Source organism: Leptonychotes weddellii, chromosome 5 (assembly GCF_054177405.1).
Source record: "Leptonychotes weddellii isolate Sample4059 chromosome 5, ASM5417740v2, whole genome shotgun sequence".
NCBI classification, from domain to species: Eukaryota; Metazoa; Chordata; class Mammalia; order Carnivora; family Phocidae; genus Leptonychotes; species Leptonychotes weddellii.
The window spans coordinates 21,400,258-21,419,629 of record NC_138373.1 but is presented as its reverse complement, the minus strand read 5'-3'; the positions used below and the strand labels follow the sequence as shown (position 1 = coordinate 21,419,629).

Here is a 19,372-nt window from a genome sequence, read left to right as displayed (position 1 = left end):
GATAGATAGATAGATAGGCATAGATATGATGGAATATTACTCAGCCATAAAAAAAAGAATGAACTCTTGCCATTTGCAACAATTTGGATGGATCTAGCAGGTATAATGCTAAGCGAAGTAAGTCAGAGAAAGACAAATATATGATTTTACTCATGTGGAATCTAAGAAACAAACAAACACAGAAAAAAAAAGAAACAAATCAAAAAATAGACTCATAACTATACAGAACAAACTGATGGCTACCAGAGGGGAGGTGAGTGGGAGGATGGGTGAAATTGGTGAAGGAGATTAAGAGTCCACTTACCTTAATGAGCACTGAGTCATATATAGAATTGTTGAATCACTACATTATACAACTGAAACTATATAACACTGTATGTTAATTATACTGGAAAAAGGATGGAAGGAAGGAAGGAAGGAAGGAAGCGAGGGAGGGAGGAGGGAGGGAGAGTTGATTGGACTCAGAAAGAGGACTGAAAGTGGATGCAGATTTCCCCAAGTACCCATTACACCTCCCTGTGGTTCTGTGTGGAAGATACAGATATTCTCATTTTACAGAGGAGGAAACAGAGTTGCAGAGGAATTAGTAACAGGATTGAAGTCAAGCAGGCTGACCCCAAACCCACATTCTCTCCTCCTTAGTGTTCCTTGTTCTCCCAGTGTATCTCCACCCTGATCTGAAACTGAAAGACTCCCACCTCTAGTAAAATAACAGTGAATACCAGACATTTTAGACTCTATATAATCTGGCTCCAACTAACCCCAATCTTCCTAAATTTACTTCTTGTTCCTCTCCTGTCTAAATAAACCATATTATTTGACTTCACTTAAATGTTTCTTCAACTCTGGAAACTTTACTCCTGTTACTCCTTCTATCTGCAAGAACCTCCCCCCCTTCCTCTGCCTGTAGACACCATTCCATTTGTTAAATACCCCAACTAAATGCCCCCTGTTCCATGAGGTCCCTGGGTCACCCATTCAAAAGGAATATTTCCCTCTGCTATGTTCTCCTTCTTCCAGTCTCTCTTATGACATCTACCAATTTCCTTCTTACCATATGAGTCCTGTTTTATCTCCTCTATTACCACCTACTCTCAGTTGGGATGTTATCTTACTCTTCTTGCTTTCGCCCAACAGTGTCTGTTGCATGCCGTGTACAAAATTCATGCTCAGTATAGGTCTATTGAAAGAATTAAATAAATAATGGGCTCTCCTTAGAGGGGAGATCAGAATTAAAATGCTAATAATTAACTGATATTTTAAATCTTTATTATAAAAATAAAATTCCTTCTTTTCTCATTTTCTAGATGTTGTTCAAATACCCCATCACCCATTGCTTTGCCGTGCCATTCGTGTATCGAATGATTCTACGGCACAGTTCTACCAGGTATAGTAGAAGTGGTGGTAGCTGGTCATAACAATCTTTGGGTAGGAATTTAAGGAATCCAATGTACCATGGTCTATTTTTTTTTTTTTAAGATTTTATTTATTTGACAGAGACACAGTGAGAGAGGGAACACAAGCAGGGGGAGTGGGAGAAGGAGAAGCAGGCTCCCTGCTCAGCAGGGAGCCCGATGCGGGGCTCGATCCCAGGACCCTGGGATCATGACCTGAGCCGAAGGCAGCCGCTTAACGACTGAGCCACCCAGGCGCCCCCCATGGTCTATTTTTAACTGTGGTTCTTTGAGGGGGGTGTGTGTGTGTGTGGGATAAGTGTTGGTGGTGATAATTAGTTCATTAAAGCAGGACTCCAAGATCCAAATGAAACACTCAGTAAGCCTTGCATCATTGTGGGTTTATTCTTTTTTAAACTTTTTCTTATGAAAGGACAAACATACAGAAAAATACATAAGACATAAATGTATAGATTAATGAATTGTTGAAAAACACCAGTGTCACCACTCACTGAATCAGAAAAATAGAATATTGCCCACACCCCAGAGATCTCTTCATGGCTCTCTTTCTTCCCTAAAGGAATTTACTATCTTGACTTTTATGGTATTCATTTCCTTGTTTTCCCTTATAGTTTACCTCCTAAGGAAATACCCCTAAACAAATTATCATATTTTACTTGCTTTTGATCTTTATGTGTGTAATCATATATTACTCTGTAATATTTGGCTTCTTTTTTCAGTATTATGTTTTTAAGATGTGTCTATGTTGCTGCATGTTGCTGTAGTTAATTTTCATTGCTGTATAATATCCCATTGTATAAAAACATCATGTGTTTTTTATCTGTTCTACCATTAATGGACACTGGGTAGTTTTCATTTTGGGGCTATTAGTGATTAATACTGCATTGAATTCTTGTACATGTATGCTGGTGCATATAAGCATGCATTTCTGTAGCATTTTTCTGGAAGACGAATTGCTAGTTCACACTGACATGACATTTTACCATGCGATTTTCCAAAGTATTGAAATGCTCCCATTAGCAGGAGAGGAGAATTCCCATTGTTCCATAACGTTGGCAATATTTGTTATTGTCAGAGTTTTTAATTTTTGTCAATCTGATGGATATATAGTGTTATCTTACTGTAGAGTTTTATTTTTGCATTTCCCCATGTTTGCAGGTTAATTTCAGCTAACCTGAAATCTGCTCTTTGAAACTTATGGGCATTTATGTATCTTTTAAAGAGCCTGAGATTAAAACGGCTACTTCAAAAATCAGAGTAACATGTCTTAAATATAGAATTAAAATATTAAGGTGTTCTGTGGCTACCCTTATGAAGCTAACTCTGAAACACAGTTTTGGTTTTATTCATGAAGCCTCAAGCTGTTTGGATCCTGTTTCCATCTGTATTTCAAAGCTCATATTAAGCTACTTTTTGAACATTCCTCAGTCAATGATCTTTGTCCAAACCCAGTAAAAATACAACCAAAGCATAGCTAATGACTGCATCAGAGAATCTGCCCATTTTACCTACTTTGGATAAAGCTGCAGAAGAATGAAGAAGACACCCTCAGCCCTCCTGTCCCTGACTCTGACTCTGATGTACCAGGACAGGGTGATGAGGATGAGAAAGTGAACCAGATGTCTGCTACCTCTCTCATCCCCAAGAGCTGACCCGGCTCAGCCCCAGGCCACCTGGTACTCAGACCTCGATCACTTCTCCCCATGTCCTTCAGGGAATCCATCATTATTTTGTGGTTGTTTTTTTATTAGCAGAAAATTTTATGGGGAAAAATGAAGAAGAGGATTTACATCATGCAATGTACCTACTACAGATGTTCACAGCCAACTTTTTGGCTCTCTGAAATTCTTTCTCTCAGGGCTGCTACCATAACCCTTCTCTCCTTTCCTACGCACATCCCAGTCTTCCTTGATGTCCTGGGCAATTCATTTCTACCCTCTAACTTGCATTCTCTGCTCAGAAATCCAAAAGCCCTTCAATTCACATGACCCTACCCTTCAGAGAAGGCAATGCAGTTCTGTTAGCATCCTAACATGCTCTTGGGATCTTATCCCCTACCACATTACAGTTTATAAAATACCCCTCATAGCCACAGAGAGTGTGAAGACAAGGTCTGATAAATACATCTTTGCCATCTTTTTATGTCAACTTCCAAAGTTGATCCAAACCTTTGATCCAAACCCATTAGCCTCACCACCACCACCCACCCCTTGCCAGAAGAGTTAACACGAACTGACAGGAAGTGAGTGACTTCCAGTTGGCTTTGACCACCAGCAAATTGCCCAAAAGGCAACTAAGAACATGAGGAAGCAGAAGCATGAATGATCCAGATGACGAGGCTCTGAGCTCTTAACACTCTGGGCCTGGGGCAGAACATCCAAGGCCTGACTGCAAGTTCTCTTGTCACTTTGCCTTCCCCTAAGTCTCAGGTTCCCTACTCCGGAGCACTGCAGTGCTGGCAGGGAGGCTCTGCTGCCGGAGGATCAAGAGCAGTGGAGACAACGGACAGGTCTTCTGCTCTACGAGGTCTACGGACAGTCAGAAACAGTAGGTAGAAACAGTAGGTAGATGGTACTTTCTTGGTCAGTCAGGATGAGCTGAGCCACTGAGCCCAGCAGACGAGCTGAACCATGTATATGCAGAGGCCCCACTCTGCTCACACATTGCCTGAAGCCAATGGGAGGCTTCAGAGTTCTAGGCTAATTTGCCCCAGATCAGTTTGCACCAAGACAATTCACAGCTCATCAGTTTGTCAAGAGGCCAATGTCCTGAAAACTATTGGACAAAACTTTGAAAAGGGGTGTAAGGACATGGTGCTACCATCCCTGTGATCATTAGCTCTAGGGAGCCCAGGAGGGGTGGCGGGATGGGAGGTTCTCTCCAGTAACATGGAGCCCACCATCAGCAAGTCCTGCCTACTTCATTCCTTCCTAGGGTGGCAACCACAGGCAGCCAGGAGCTGGCCCCAGAAGTTCATTTCTGGATGCTCATGTGGACAGCACACAGGTTGGATTGTGGGACACTAGCTAGAGTGGGGGAGGGAACAGAGACTTTCTGTATATACCAACACACACACACAGACACACAGACACACAGACACACACACACACACTGTGACTCCCAAAGGTATCACTGACTAGCCAGGTGACAGGACATTCAGAGTATCAGGCATGTCTTAAACCAGAAAAACGTTATTAATGATAGTAGGGGCAGGGGCAGGTATCTTCCAACACAATTCTCAAGTCATTTCTGTTGCTGGGCCACTTTCCCCAGCCTCCTTGTTATCCCTGTAACTGACAGACAGATGACTACCATCTCAGGAGCTGGAGCAAAATGACTATTTTAGCCTCAATTCACATGCTTGTCTGACTTTTTTGCAAAAAAATATGCTTTTAAATCATCAGTTAATTGGTCTGCTTCCAGGCCTAAGAAATATTAAGACTCTAGGTTAGTCCTTGTATGGTTCATAGTTGATATTTGGACAAGGAGGAGGGTGGGATGAGAACTACAATATACCCATGATCCAGGTTCCTTTGTATCAACTCTTTGCAACAACAGAATACTGCCTCATACCCAGGTGGTGCTGTATTTCACAAAGTATTTGCATAGCCACTGACTCATCTATGGAACATTTTCCACATGCCTGTACTGTGAGCAGCAACATAGCAAAGGAGAAAGAGCTTTCCCTCTCAGGAACTCAGACCCCGGTTCAAATCTCAGCTTGCCAATTACAGGCTTCAAGACCATTGGCATAGCACTGAACCTTCCAGAGTCTCTGCTTCTCTGTCTCCAAAATGGAAATACAACCCAGTCTCGCTGGGTTGTGATAAGGGAAACGAAAGGAAGTATATAAAGCTCTGGCTACAATGTCCAACGTCTTGTACATGCTCACCTTGCTGTTACTCTTGTTTTTAAGTAAGTGTTGCCCTAGATGCTAGGGTAGTAGAGATGAATGGGGCAATCTCTATTCTCAGGATGCTTGTTATTCACTGAGGGAAACAGACAAGCAAAAATAAGGATAATTGGGAGCTCCCGGTTGGCTCAGTGGGTTGAGCTTCCGACTCCTGGTTTCAGCTTAGGTGGTGATCTCATGGGTCGTGGGATTGAGCCCCTGCATAGGGCTCCATGCTCAGCGGGGAGTCTGCTTAAGACTCTCTCTCCCTCTGCCCCCCAAACCCCATTCAAGCACTCTTGCACTCTTTCTATCTCTCTAAAATAAATGGATAAATATTTTTAAAAAAAGAAGTATAATGCTCTGTTGGCTACAATGGAAGTGTGGGAAAAAATACTACAGAAGGAGAATGTCCCAACTGACTTTTCTTGGGGCCAGAATAATAGCTAGTTGTAACTGTTTATGGAACTAACTTGGTGTGCCAGGCACTGTGTGAAGAGTTTTCTACACACCCACAGGTACTATGAGAGCTAAGTGTTATAATTACCCCTTTACAGAGAAGATGAAGGGGGATTAATTGGCACATAGCTGGAGTCAAGATTCAAATCCTTGGGTGGCTCAGTCGGTTACGCATTTGCCTTTGGCTTGGGTAGTGGTCCCGGGGTCCTGGGATCGAGCCCCACATTGGGCTCCCTGCTCAGCTGAGGAGTCTGCTTCTCCCTCTCCCCCTGCCCCTCCCCCTCCACCCCTACTCTGTCTCGTTTTTCTCTCTCTCAAATAAACACACAAAATCTTAAAAAGAAAAAAAAAAGATTCAAATCCTGGTCTGGCTTAGCTTTAGAAAGATATTTTAGAGTACCATAAAGGAGGAATAAAGTTCATCAGGAGGATAAATGGGGGTGGGGCAGTTGCCTAGCAGAGGGGACAACACAATCTGAATATTCTCAGCACAGCTCTGAGTCGTTGAGACAGGGTTCCTATCACTGTTTAACAGCCTGAGTCAATGTTAAACGGTATCATGGCCTTCCTCTAGCAAACGGACACATGTCTGACATACAGTGCGTACTCCACACCTCACATTACATGCCCACAGCCCCGGGCTCACCCCTTTGCTTCTTTTTTGGCCCCTCGCAGTGGACCCGGTAGCCCCAGGAGCTAGCACAGGCCCAGTCTATGTCAGGTGTGGTGAATATCTGCTGACCAGAATTGGGTCAATGCCTTGCACCTAGAATCTGGGCCTTCTAGCTTCCCCATAAGGGTTCTTTGCATAGCATCGAATGACATGGATGAGTGAGGATGCTGTGTGTGGTTCTTAGTGCTTTGTAGTCAGCCTGGACTCTTTGACCAACCCCATTTTCTTTCTTTTATGAATAGGGAGTAAGTTGTGTCACTCTCCGTGGAATGAAGATCAATCGGGTTCCATCGGGAAAGGCATCCCCTCCTTTGACGTCCAGGTCTGGTCCTAAAGGCATTTGCTGGGTGCAGTTAGGGCTGCGCTGGGATTGAACAATTGTGGGACACCAGGTGACAGAACCAGCTGTGCCCACTCCACCCCACCCCCACCCCAGTTGTTGTCCTTCTTCCTCTCCTCCTGTTTTCCCGCCGATTTCCTGGGGAGGCTTCAGTTGAGAACTGCAGTATCCTGGGCATGAATGCTGCTCAGCCTGGCAGCCGGAAGCCTCATACACAACAGATGGGACCAGAGCACCTGGAGGGAGCCCTGGCAGCTCTCTCCATCAGCTGGTGCTTCTAGTTTTCCCTGATCTGTGTTTTCTAGCTTGAAGACACGTTTGCCACGTCTGCATATCCATGAGACCAGTAGACCCATAACTTGGGTTTCACCATTTCCTGACTTCAAAGTCTTCTGACAGCTGTAATCTACTTTTTGACAGGGCTCCTCCCCCCATTTATTCTCACCAGTGTCACACAAATAGTCAGGTACTGTGTGGGTGGGGCAGGCGTGTTGGGGTGGCCCTGCAGGGTGGGATTCACAGGCCTGTTGCTCCAGGTCATTGACGACAAGGGCAACAGCCTGCCGTTCAACACTGAAGGCAACATTGGCATCAGGATGAAGCCCACCAAGCCCATTGGCCTCTTCATGGGCTATGAAGTAAGTGGTGATCCTCACCTGCCCACTTCCAGGCCCCCAAAATCCCTTCAGGGAGCAGTGTGGGTGCTAAGGGGGTGGATATAACTCTGTACTACGAGCCTTCTTCACACCTCTCTTCAGTCACTCCAACTCAATGAAGCCTCTTCTAATTAATCTCTAAGCTCCTAGTGTGTTCTCACATCCTTTCCTGTCCAAAACCATCTGACACTTAAGTGCTGACAGGGTAGAAAGAAGCACCCCAGACTTGGGTTCCAATGATCTCTTTTTTTTTTTTTTAAGATTTTATTTATTTATTTGACAGAGAGAGACACAGTGAGAGAGGGAACACAAGCAGGGGGAGTGGGAGAAGGAGAAGCAGGCCTCCTGCAGAGCAGGGAGCTGGATGTGGGACTTGATCCCAGGATCCTGGGATCATGACCTGAGCCAAAGGCAGATGCCTAATGACTGAGCCACCCAGGCGCCCGTCCAGTGATCTCTTGAGGTTGAGTATGCAGGAAGCTTTGACTGAGTTCAAATCCTACAGTCCCACTTACCAGCAGGCTGTGCACAAATCTGTTAACCTTGCTGAGCCTCCAGAGAGGACAGTGGTGCCCCCACTTCACAGAGGAAGAAACTGCAAATTGGAAGCTTTGTATGTTTTCCCCGTGTCAAATAAATGGCAGGTCTAGGATTCAAACCCACATCTTTTTGGTTCCCAAGCCCTACGTAAGAAATCCAGGGATTACATAAAACTGTGACAGGTTCTAAGGAAACCTGAAACTCTTGACCAGGCAAATTCTCAGCTTCCAAGATTGGTCAGGGGAGAGTGGACAGACCTTGAAGTTGATCTCAGACCCGTCTCCTTTCTCCACAGGAACAACCATTGGTGTCCCTGTTGGCCTCACTCTATGGCCTTGGGGGTGGGTGGTGCTGCTCCTTTTGTGACGTTATTGACCAAAAGCAAATAATGCAGGCCCTAGCCTTAATTCACAGTAGCACGATTTTAGGCTTGGATAAAAGAGAAAATAAACAGAGTAACAGATACATAGATCAGTGGTTCTCAACCCTGCCTGTATGTTAGAATCAGTTGAGGAGATTTAAAAAAATAATTCTTGGATCCAACCATAGAGATTCTAGTTAAATTAAACTGGGATGGTCCAGAGCAACATCAGTTTTGTTTTAAATTGGAAATAACATATTTTATTTTACAAAGATGTCCTCCTCTATGCCCACACCTGTGTAGATATATACTCCATTTCACATGCTCTCTTGACTATATGTTGTCACTCCTCCACTGAGATTTGTTTGCTTTTTTCCTTTCTTTTCTTTACTGAGGTAGAATATATAAAATTTACCCTTTTCACCATTTTTAAGCATACAATTCAGCAGCACTGAGTAAATCACAACATTGTACAATTACCACCATGCATCTGCAGAAATTTTTTCCATCCCAAATGGAGACTCTGCTCCCATTAAACAATAACTCCCCCCTCCTTCTCATATCCCCAGCATTTGGTAACCTTTAATATACTTTTTGGCTTTAAGAATTTGCCTATTTTAGGTACCTCTATTAAGTGGAATTGTACAACATTTGGCCTTTTGTGTCTGGCTTATCTCACCTAGCACATGTTTTCAAGGTTCATCCATGTTGTAGCATGTGACCAAATGTCATTTTTTTTTCAGGCTGAATGGTATTGTATGGGTATACCATATTTTGTATATCCATCAATTTCTTAATAGACATTTAGATTATTTCCATCTTTTGGCTACTGTGAATAATGCTGCAATGAACATTGGTGTGCAAGTATCTGTTTGAGTTCCTGCTTTCACTTCTTCTGGATATATACCTGAAAGTGGAATTGCTGCATCTTATGGTAATTCTATATTTAACTTTTTTAAAAAAGATTTTATTTATTTATTTGACAGAGAGAGAGAGACAGCGAGACAGTGAAAGAGGGAACATAAGCAGGGGGGAGTGGGAGAGGGAGAAGCAGGCTCCATGCTGAGCAGGGAGCCTGATGTGGGGCTTGATGCCAGGACCCTGGGATCATGACCCGAGCCGAAGGCAGACGCCCAATGACTGAGCCACCCTGGCACCCCTATATTTAACTTTTTGAGGAACTGCCAAAATGTTTTCCACAGTGGCTGCACCATTTTATATTTCTATCAGCAATGTACAAGTGTTCCGGTTTCTCCATATCCTTGCTAATCCTTGTTATTTTCAGGTTTGTTTATTTGTTTTGTGTGTATAATAGTCATTCTACCGCATGTGATGTGGTATCTCATTGTGGTTTTGATTTTCATCTCCCTAATGACTAGTGATGTTGAGCATCTTTTCATGTGCTTATTGGCCATTTGTGTACCTTCTCTGGAGAATTGTCTATTTAAGTCCTTTGCCTATTTTTAAAATTGGGTTGTTTGTTTTGTTGTTGATTTGTAAGAGCTCTTTATATACTCTGAATATGAACCCCTCATAAGATATATGCTTTGCAAATATTTTCTCCCATTCAGTGCATTGTCTTTTCACTCTTTTGATAGTGTCCTTTCAAGTAAAATTTTAAAAATTTGATGAGGAACATTTTATCTATTTTTTTCTTTTGTTTCCTGTGCTTTTGGTGTCATAGTCAATAAATAATTGTCAAATCCAAAATCATGAAGTCTTCCCCCTATGTTTTCTTCTAAGAGTTTCAGAATTTTAGCTCTTGTGTTTAGGTTTTTGATCCATTTTGAGTTAATTTGTGTATATGGTGTATAAGGTAACTGCATTCATTTGCATCTGAACATCCAAGTTTCTCAGTGCCATTTGTTGAAAAGATTGACTTTTCCCACTGAATGGTCTCGGCATTTTTGCCTAAAATCCATTGACAATATATGTGAGGATTTCTTTCTGGGTTCTCTATTTTATTACAATCATCTATGTGTCTTTTTTTTTTTTTTATGCCAGTTTTGTATGGGTGTACCATATTTTGTATATCCATCAATTTCTTAATAGACATTTAGATTATTTCCAGTATAGTTTTGCAGTAAGTTTAAAAATCAGTAGTGTAAGCTCTTCTCCCTGGAAAGAAGAACTTTCTTCTCCCTTTAAAAGATTGTCTTGGCTATCTGGTGTCAAGATTTCATATGAAATCTATAGTTTTGCAGTAAGTTTAAAAATCAGTAGTGTAGTTTTGCAGTAAGTTTAAAAATCAGTAGTGTAAGCTCTTTTCCCTGGAAAGAAGAACTTTCTTCTCCCTTTAAAAGATTGTCTTGGCTATTTGAGATCCGTCAAGATTTCATATGAATTTTAGGATGAATATTTCTATACCACTGAGATTTTGATAGGGAGTGCATTGAACCTGAAGATGGCTTTGGGTAGTATTGTCATCTTAATATTAAGTCTCCAGGGTGCCTGGGTGGCTCAGTCGGTTAAACGACTGCCTTCAGCTCAGGTCATGATCCTGGAGTCCCGGGATCGAGTCCCACGTCAGGCTCCCTGCTCAGCAGGGAGTCTGCTTCTCCCTCTGACCTTCCCCCTCTCATGTGCGCGCTCTCTCTCTCTCTCTCTCATTCTCGCTCTCTCAAATAAATAAATAAATAAATAAAATCTTTAAAAAAAAAATTAAGTCTCCAATTAATACAGTATCTTTCCATTTATTGATACCTTCTTTCATTTCTTTCAGCAACAATTTTTATTTTTCAGTGTACAAGTCTTTCACTTTCTTGACTAAATTTATTCTTAGTATTATATTCATTTTGTTGCTATTCTAAGTAGAATCATTTTTTAATATCTTTTGTCCATATATAATTTTTTCTGTTTTTTAGTTCTTTGTTCATTTTTTCCTCTTAGTTTTTGATCACTTAACACGTTTGACTTATTATTTCTTCCAAGTTTTTATTTAAATTCCACTTAGTCAACATACAGTGCAATATTAGTTTCGGGTATAGAATTTAGTGATTCATCACTTACATACATCAGCCAGTGCTTATCGTAAGGAGTGCACTCTTTAATCCCCATCACCTATTTCACCCATCCCCCTGCCCCTCCCCTCTGGTTACCATCACTTTGTTCTCTACATTTAAGAGTCAGTTTCTTAGCCTTCCCCTCTTTTTTCCCCAATGTTCATTTGTTTTGTTTCTTAAATTCCACATATGAGTGAACTCTAGAAATCAGATTCTCCCACTTCCCTGGGGGTTGAGGTTGCTGGGGTTTCATTGTTTTGTTTTTGATTTTGGACTGTTGAAGGCTATAGTAGTCCTTTGTTGTGGTACTTTTGCAAATTCTTTAAAGACTATTGTTTGTCATGTGTGATTACTGAGGTTTCTGATCCTTTAGCTCGTGTTCAGTTAATGTTTTGACAGAGATTTCCTTGAGGGGCAGGAGCTCAAATGAACAAAGAAAAACATGACCAACCAAAAAAGAAGAGAGAACAACCACTGTGCAGATTGGCTCTGTGCTGGGATACTCCTTCACCACTTAGCTGGACTTGCTCTGAGCCTAGGGATCAGCCTGAGATGAAAGCTTAAGGTTTTCTCAGGACTTTGCTGAGCATGCATCTTGCCCAGGCATGTTCATGGCTGTCTTAATACCCCCATGCATATAGCTGTCTTGAACATCCTAATTTCAAAAACAAAAAACAAAAAAATCCCCCAAACTCACTCCAGCATCTCCCCCAGACCTTGATGGTCTATTGTATATCTCCACCCATAATCTCTTACCTCAGGCAACTTCACTTTTGTAGTTTGCCTGGTAGCTTCTATGAGCCGGGCCTGCTGCTTTTTTCTGAGTTACATAAAGTGAGTTCCTTGCACCTGTCCTTCAGGCAGCCCCCCAGATAGGTTAGAACAGATGCACACAATAATCATTATTTTACTTTAAAACATCTGTTTTTGGGGGCACCTGAGTGGCTCAGTCGTTAAGCATCTGCCTTCGGTTCAGGTCATGATCCCAGGGTCCTGGGATCGAGCACCGTATCGGGCTCCCTGCTCCGCGGGAAGCCTGCTTCTCCCTCTCCCACTCCCCTTGCTTGTGTTCCCTCTCTCGCTGTGTCTCTCTCTGTCAAATAAATAAATAAAATCTTTTAAAAAACTAAAACATATGTTTTTTAAAAAGTTAATCGGTATCACAAATGGAAAACAGTATGATTTGCCAAAACCAGAAGGCAATTATAACTATAACTATAATGCAAACAAAACAATTTTTCTTGAATTCTAGCTAAACCCTGTTCCCACTAAAAGCTCCAGTCCTGAAACTTACTCTTGGTAGTTCCAGAGCTTTTAAAAACATGTCAGAGAGTCTCCTTAATACAATCAGAACAATTGGAAGGGAACCTAAAATGGGATGTCATTCAATGTTGTTTTTTTTTAATTTTTTTTCCTGGACCCTTTTCAAATCATTTTATGTTTCATGAGAGGGATGATCTCAACACATTGCTTAGTGGTTGAGTACAAAGGCTGTGGACCAAGAATTAAATTCAAATACCAACCCTACCACTGACCAGCTGGGTGACTTTGAGTGAGTTATTGTGCTTCTCTGAGCATTCATTTCTTCTCTTATGGCCTATAAAAATCTAGCCTCACATAAAACCTGCACATGAATGTTGAGGGCAGCTTTATTCACAATAGCCCCAAACTGGAAACAACCCAGATGCCCTTCAGTGGGTTGACACCCAAACTGTGGTTCATCCATAACATGAAGTACCATTTAGCAGTAAAGAGAACAAAGTATTGATGAACATAAGAAGCTGGATGAATTTCCAGAAAATTATACTGAGTGAAAAAAATAAAAACAGAGCTAGTCCCAAAAGGTTACATACTATAGGATTCCATTTGTGTAACACTCTTAAAGTGACAAAATTATAAAACTAGGGAATAGATCAGTCCCTGCCAAGGGCTTAGGGATTTGGAAGGAGGGAAAAGATGAGGGAGATGGGTGTAGATATAAAAGAGCAACACAGGAGATCCTCAGGATGACGGGAGTCTTCTGTAACTTGACTCTGGTGGTGGATGCACATTTGAGAAAATACACGTAGACACACACAAAAAAGTAAAAGTAGACTGCTGGGAGATCTAAGTGAGATTGGTGGACTGTAGCAATGTCAGGATCCTGGTTGTGATATTGAACTGTAGTTTTGCAAGATGCTACCATTGGAGAAAACTGAGTAAGTGGCACACAGGATCTCTCTGTGTTATTTCTTATAACTGCATGCAAATATATAATTATCTTTTTTAAAAAGATTTATTTATCTGAGAGAGAGAGAGAACATGTATGCATGCATGTGTGCATTAGTTAGGGAAGGGGCAGAGGGAGACAGAGAATCTCAAGCAGGCTCCATGCTGAGTGCAGAGCCCTACCCAGGGCTCGATCTCACCACCCTGAGATTATGACCTGAGCAGAAATCAAGAGTTATCCGCCCAACCGAATGAGCCACCCAGGTACCCTGCAAATATACAATGATCTTAAAATAAACAGTTTAATTAGAAAAATAAAAGCCTTATAGGTTTTCTGGGAGGATCAGATGAGGTAGTATTTTGGGAAGGAAATTCATTTAACAAAAGTTTATTGAGCCTCTCATTTGTCCAGGCACTGTGTGAATGCTAAGCTGAGAACAATAAATAAAATACACAGGGTCCATGTTCTAGTGGAAATTTTAGTATACTAGAGTGCCACACAAAAGTGAGTTGTTACTTTAAAAAATTATCCTTAAAATTGGCTCAATATTGTTCACTAATTGACAAGTAGTGTTCATTGAGTACTTGGATATAATGAAAATAGACTCAGAGAGATTACAAAACTTGCCCAGGTGCCAAGTAGAGCCAGGAGCGGGATCCAGACCCAGATCTGAGCACCAGGTTGTGGCTCATCATCTCTAAACTCGTTGCCTTCAACAAAGGGGTATTGTTGTCTTTGCAGGACAACCCAGTAAAGACAGCCAAAGTGGAGTGTGGGGACTTTTACAACTCTGGACATAGAGCAACTATGGATGAAGAGGGCTACATCTGGTTCCTGGGGAGGAACGATGACATCATCAATGCCTCTGGGTAGGTATGGCTGACCTGAGCCGGGAGGCATCACCCTCACATGCCTCATGGGATCTAGCTTGTTCTGACATTCATCCAAGCTTGGTGATGGTTAGCTCAGGCTAACTCTGAACAGAGCTCTGTCTATGGGGCCCTTTTCTGGGGATACCTGTGCACCTCCCCCAAGCCCTGCATCCAGAAAAGTCTATCAAAATGTAGTTCAAGAAGGTCTGCAAGGCGAACCATAATGAGACATTATGCAATTTAAGGGATTTGGAAGGAAGACGTTACCTAGGCCCTTATTGCTTGAGGAAGCTTCCTCTATGTTTGGCTCCTCTAATGGGACCCAACAATCACTGAACATTTTAATAATAGATAACAACAACATAAACCTTTCTGGGGCACTTACTATGGGGATGCACACTCTGCAGTGCTTTATATAACCCAGCTCTCAATGCTAGAAGGTAGATGCAGTTATGCCCATTTTACAGATGAAGGAACCGGGTTACTGACTAGTGAATAAAGTTCCCTAAAGTTTCAAAGAGTGCTGGGTACCACCAAGATTTACCAAAGCTGTCTGGCTCCAAGTCAGTTGTCCCTAAATCTTAACGTGATTTGGAAAGAAAAAAAAAATGACACATTATACCAGAGTAACAAGTTCTCTTGGATATTTCAGGGAAGTTGAGTGTGTTTACCTTTTAAATTTCTAAAACATGCTAATGTAATGGGGAAGAGTATGCAGAATTTGCATGAATGTTTAAGATAAAGGCTGAGGCTTCTACTAGGTTTCATGCCAAGGGAAGCTGCTTGAGCCCAGCCCCAGAGCTCGGGGAGGACTAAATATTCACCCTCCTCCCTGAGCAGAGGCAGTGAGGTGAGAAACTCTGGGGACCATGTGAGTGTTGTATTTCTCAGCACGGAGTGCCCATTCTTCATGTTTGGGGCCCATGACAGAGCCAGGGCACAGGTATCTGGCTTCCTGTGACAGTTATCCTATGTGACAAGGGACGAGGTGACCCTCCAAAACATGAGACTTGAGGGCTTGGGTCACCCGGCCCTGGCAGCCACTCAGAAGCCAAGAAGGAGCCTGCAGGTACCGCATCGGGCCCGCAGAGGTGGAGAACGCCCTGGCCGAACACCCGGCTGTGGCTGAATCAGCTCTGGTGAGCAGCCTGGACCCAATGCGAAGGGAGGTGAGGAGGACACAGAGGTCATCGTGTCTGTGTGTGGGCACCAAGGCAGGTGCCGGGAAACCTTCCTCCTGGTCCTGTCTCTCCAACCTTGGACCTAGGGTGGAGGGGGGCCCCCCGGGGTGTGCATGTGCGTTTACACTGTGTGGCCACCAGAGAGCAGTGTGGCCTCAACCATGTGTGACAGAAAATGATGCTTGTGAATGTGGCTTGCAGCTGGGGCTACTGCTGCCCATCTCCTAATTTCTGAGCCCTTCCTACCTGCCGGCTCATTTCCCCCTCACAGCAACCTCATTAATTAAGGACTCTGAGACCCTTTTTTACAGGGAAAGAAACAAGCATAAGGAGATTAAATAAGTTGCCTGATCACAAAGCTGTTAAGTGGTGGAGCCAGAATGGGAATCTGAGCAGTCTGGCTCCAGAGCAAGCATTCATTGATTCACTGTGTGCTGAGCACCTACTCAGGACAAGGCCCTGTGCCCTGTAGAAGCGACATGAATAATAGGAACGTAGTTAATCACCACCATTGATTTAATGCCCACAGAACTCTACCTATAATAATAGGGAAAATGGTGATGATAATGATAGGAATAAAAATCAGTTTAAACGAGCTTCATGCTTTATATGAATGATCTCGATGAATCTTGAGAGCCATGCCCTGAGGAATGAAGCCGTGCTGTCCCCACATCAGAGAAGGACATGGAGGCTGAGAGAGGTGAAGTAATTTTCCAAGGCAGAGAGTAGAAATTGGAAGTATGGACACTGGTCCTGTTCTTTTCCAGAGGCTCAACTGTCAACTTGTTTTTCCATTTACTTAATACACATTTACTTTTTAGACTATACACTTGGTTGCCACTCCCCCTGAGCCTCCACTCTGGTTCTGCGCTGCAGGTGGTGAAGGCATTTATTGTCCTGACTCCGGAATTCCTCTCCCATGACCGGGACCAGCTCACCAAGGAGCTGCAGCAGCATGTGAAGTCAGTGCCAGCCCCGTATAAGTACCCCAGGAAGGTGAGTGAGAGCAGAGGGATGGGGTCTGGTCCCCTCCAGTGGGCCCTGGGCTCTGCTGCCCCAAATCTCCTGGGGTGGCTGGGGTGGAGCTTATGTAGCCCATGGAATGAGCATTTTTCTCTACTGAAGAAGCATTCAACTTAGGCGTTTGGGGAGAGCCATCTTAATCATGGAAACCTCTATCCTGTGTCAGAAAACAAAAAGGCTGACAAAAAACCTACAGAAAAAAATCAGCCAAGAGCCTAGAAATATCCAAGAAGGTTATTTGAAATCTTTCACAATTTGAAAAAGACATTCGGGGCACCTGGGTGGCTCAGTCGTTAGGGGTCTGCCTTCGGCTCGGGTCACGATCCCAGGGTCCTGGGATCGGGCTCCCTGCTCGGCGGGAAGCCTGCTTCTCCCTCTCCCACTCCCCCTGCTTGTGTTCCCTCTCTCGCTGTGTCTCTCTCTGTCAAATAAATAAAAATAAAATCTTTAAAAAAAGAAAAAGACATTCAAGTCAACAACTGCCACACTTTTAAAAAACATTATTTGTAGTAAGAAATATATTCTAAATTGAAGCCCAATACATATATAGATACATAACAAACAAAAGGTAACAAAATAATATTTATTGTAGCATAAAATACATTCTGAGAGATTTTTTTTCTACCTCGTTTTCAGTGCCATGTGCGAACTATGAAAATGTCCAACAATAGAGAAATGATTAAATTATTCGTGGTAATTAATGCTGTCCTATAATTTAAAAAGATGATGCAGATCTCTTATTTGTAACATAAAAAACATCACAAAAATATATTATTAAGAGAAAAAAGCAGGCTGTGAATAAATATACATGTTATCTGACTTGTTGAAAAACCACGTTTGCAAGGATACATGAGTCAAAAATTTAACGTGTCTTTCTTTTGTAATAATACATTGCTGTGCTTTCTGAGTGTTTACCCAAAGGTAGATAGCTAATATTTATTGAACATGTGTGCCGGGCGCTGGACTCAAAGCTCTACATGTATTATTTCATTTAATCCCCCCAAACCTGAGATGGTATAACTCTCAGTAAATTGCCTGAGGTTGGAGTGACGGAAAGGGCAGAGCTGAACTCAAACCCAGTGTATCTGAAAACGGAGTTCGTCCTTCACATGTAAGGCTCTGCTGCCTCCTAGAGAGTAGACTGGAGGATGCATGCCAGTTAGGATGGGCTGATGTTACTGTGAGGAACTAGTAGCCCCTCGTCTTAGTGGCTCCTACTAGGGAAGTATCTTTCTTGCTCCTGCCACATGTCCACATGGTCTTCCTGGGACCAGGATAAAGGAGCACCCACCATAGGAAACTGCCAGGTGCTAGAAGAGATGGACAGAGTGGATGCCAGACCCAGTGGTCCCAAGTGTTCTGTTCGAGGTGGCACGCCTCACTCCCACTCACATCTCACTGGTCAGAGCACGTCACAGGGCTGCATCCAACTTCCTGGGTCAGGGGACAACCTGACATGCGTTGGTGGAGCCTATTGGGGCCACCACATGGTGCCAGCCCATCTGGGGGACTGTGCAGGGGCAGAGGAGGAGCCTGGGGCATTGGTAAGAAATGACAGCAGGACTAAGTTGGGATGGGTTTGCTTTATCCTTGACCAGGTGGAATCTGTCTCAGAGCTGCCCCAAACCGTCACTGGCGAGATTAAAAGAAGTGACCTTCGGAAAAAGGAGTTTGGTCAGATATAATCAGCAAAACCCTCAGAAACCACTGTGTCTTCTTCGCCAAATCCCTGGCTGCCTCAGTTTCCTCACTATGGGGAGGGTGAGGAGAGGAGTGTTGGACATTGACTTTAAGAGCATCAGGAGTGCTCACATTCCAGCATTTTTGTCCTTTTAAATTACTGTCCGTTACTCTCCTGCTTCCAAGTCCCCGAGTGAGCACCCAGGATGTGGCTGGGGCAATAAACGGACATGAGCATCCAAGGGGACTTGTGTTGTGCTTCGATTCTGTGAATGAACCAGTGCTAAATGCTGTCCCTCCATGATTCTCCCCAAGCCCCATTGGAGAGGACTCTGGGGCCAGATTCTCCCCCCTGGTTCCAGGGGCCCTGGGTGACTCCTTTTGTCTGTTCAACCAGCACAACACAGAGGTCTGGGGAGGGACCCTTCCTTGGCCCCAGGTGTCCACCTCTGCCTGGCTTGCCCATGCCCTGCTGGAGGGTGAGGTCAGGGCCAGAGCTAGTGAGGTGGCTGGGGAAGGGGGAAGGCGCCGAGGGCAGCCCAGCCTGGTGATTCCACTTGCCTGCCAGACCATTCCTCACCACTCCATCCAGCATGCCATGGACCTGCTGCCTCTGTATGCTGCTGCTTCCAGGTCCCAGCCTGCACCAGCGTAGGTGTGGGAGGGATCTGCCCTGTGGGGACCCAGGAATCCTGCAAGACTTCTCCAGCCCTTTCCGGGGTGCCCAATCCCCCATTCCTTCCATGGAGCCCAGGAGCTCCGTTCCCCAGCCCTCTGTAGGGCCCCCCAATCACTCACCCTTCCCCAGGGCCCAGGAATCCCTCAGCCTCCCCAGGGGCCCGGAGCTCTCCCCACACTTCATGAGGTCCCCCTGCCATCTGGAGCCCGAGAGATGATGTGTGCAAAGGGCAGGGCTTAGCACAGGCCTGAAACAGGAGGGACCTGTGGTTGTCACCAGTGTTGCCTTTCACAGCTGTGAGACGTGAGGCACCGGATCTGGGAAGGCACTTGCCCCATGGAGATGATGATGCTAATGTGCACAGGTGCTCAGCACGTGGCTTCCTCTTGT

General features: G+C 43.8%; 1 protein-coding gene across 1 annotated transcript in view; it reads left to right on the top strand.

The window, feature by feature from the left end:
* Window positions 1-18,550, top strand: part of ACSM1 (acyl-CoA synthetase medium chain family member 1) — a 28,111-nt gene extending 9,561 nt beyond the window's left edge. Inside the window, 9 exon segments of the mRNA XM_081819918.1 lie at window positions 1,308-1,387; window positions 3,839-3,962; window positions 4,350-4,421; window positions 6,682-6,755; window positions 7,288-7,417; window positions 14,289-14,416; window positions 15,489-15,588; window positions 16,477-16,596; window positions 18,222-18,550. Coding sequence (XP_081676044.1) covers window positions 1,308-1,387; window positions 3,839-3,962; window positions 4,350-4,421; window positions 6,682-6,755; window positions 7,288-7,417; window positions 14,289-14,416; window positions 15,489-15,588; window positions 16,477-16,596; window positions 18,222-18,308 — 915 coding nt within the window. The 3' untranslated portion in view covers window positions 18,309-18,550.
* The last annotated feature ends 822 nt before the right edge of the window (window positions 18,551-19,372 follow it).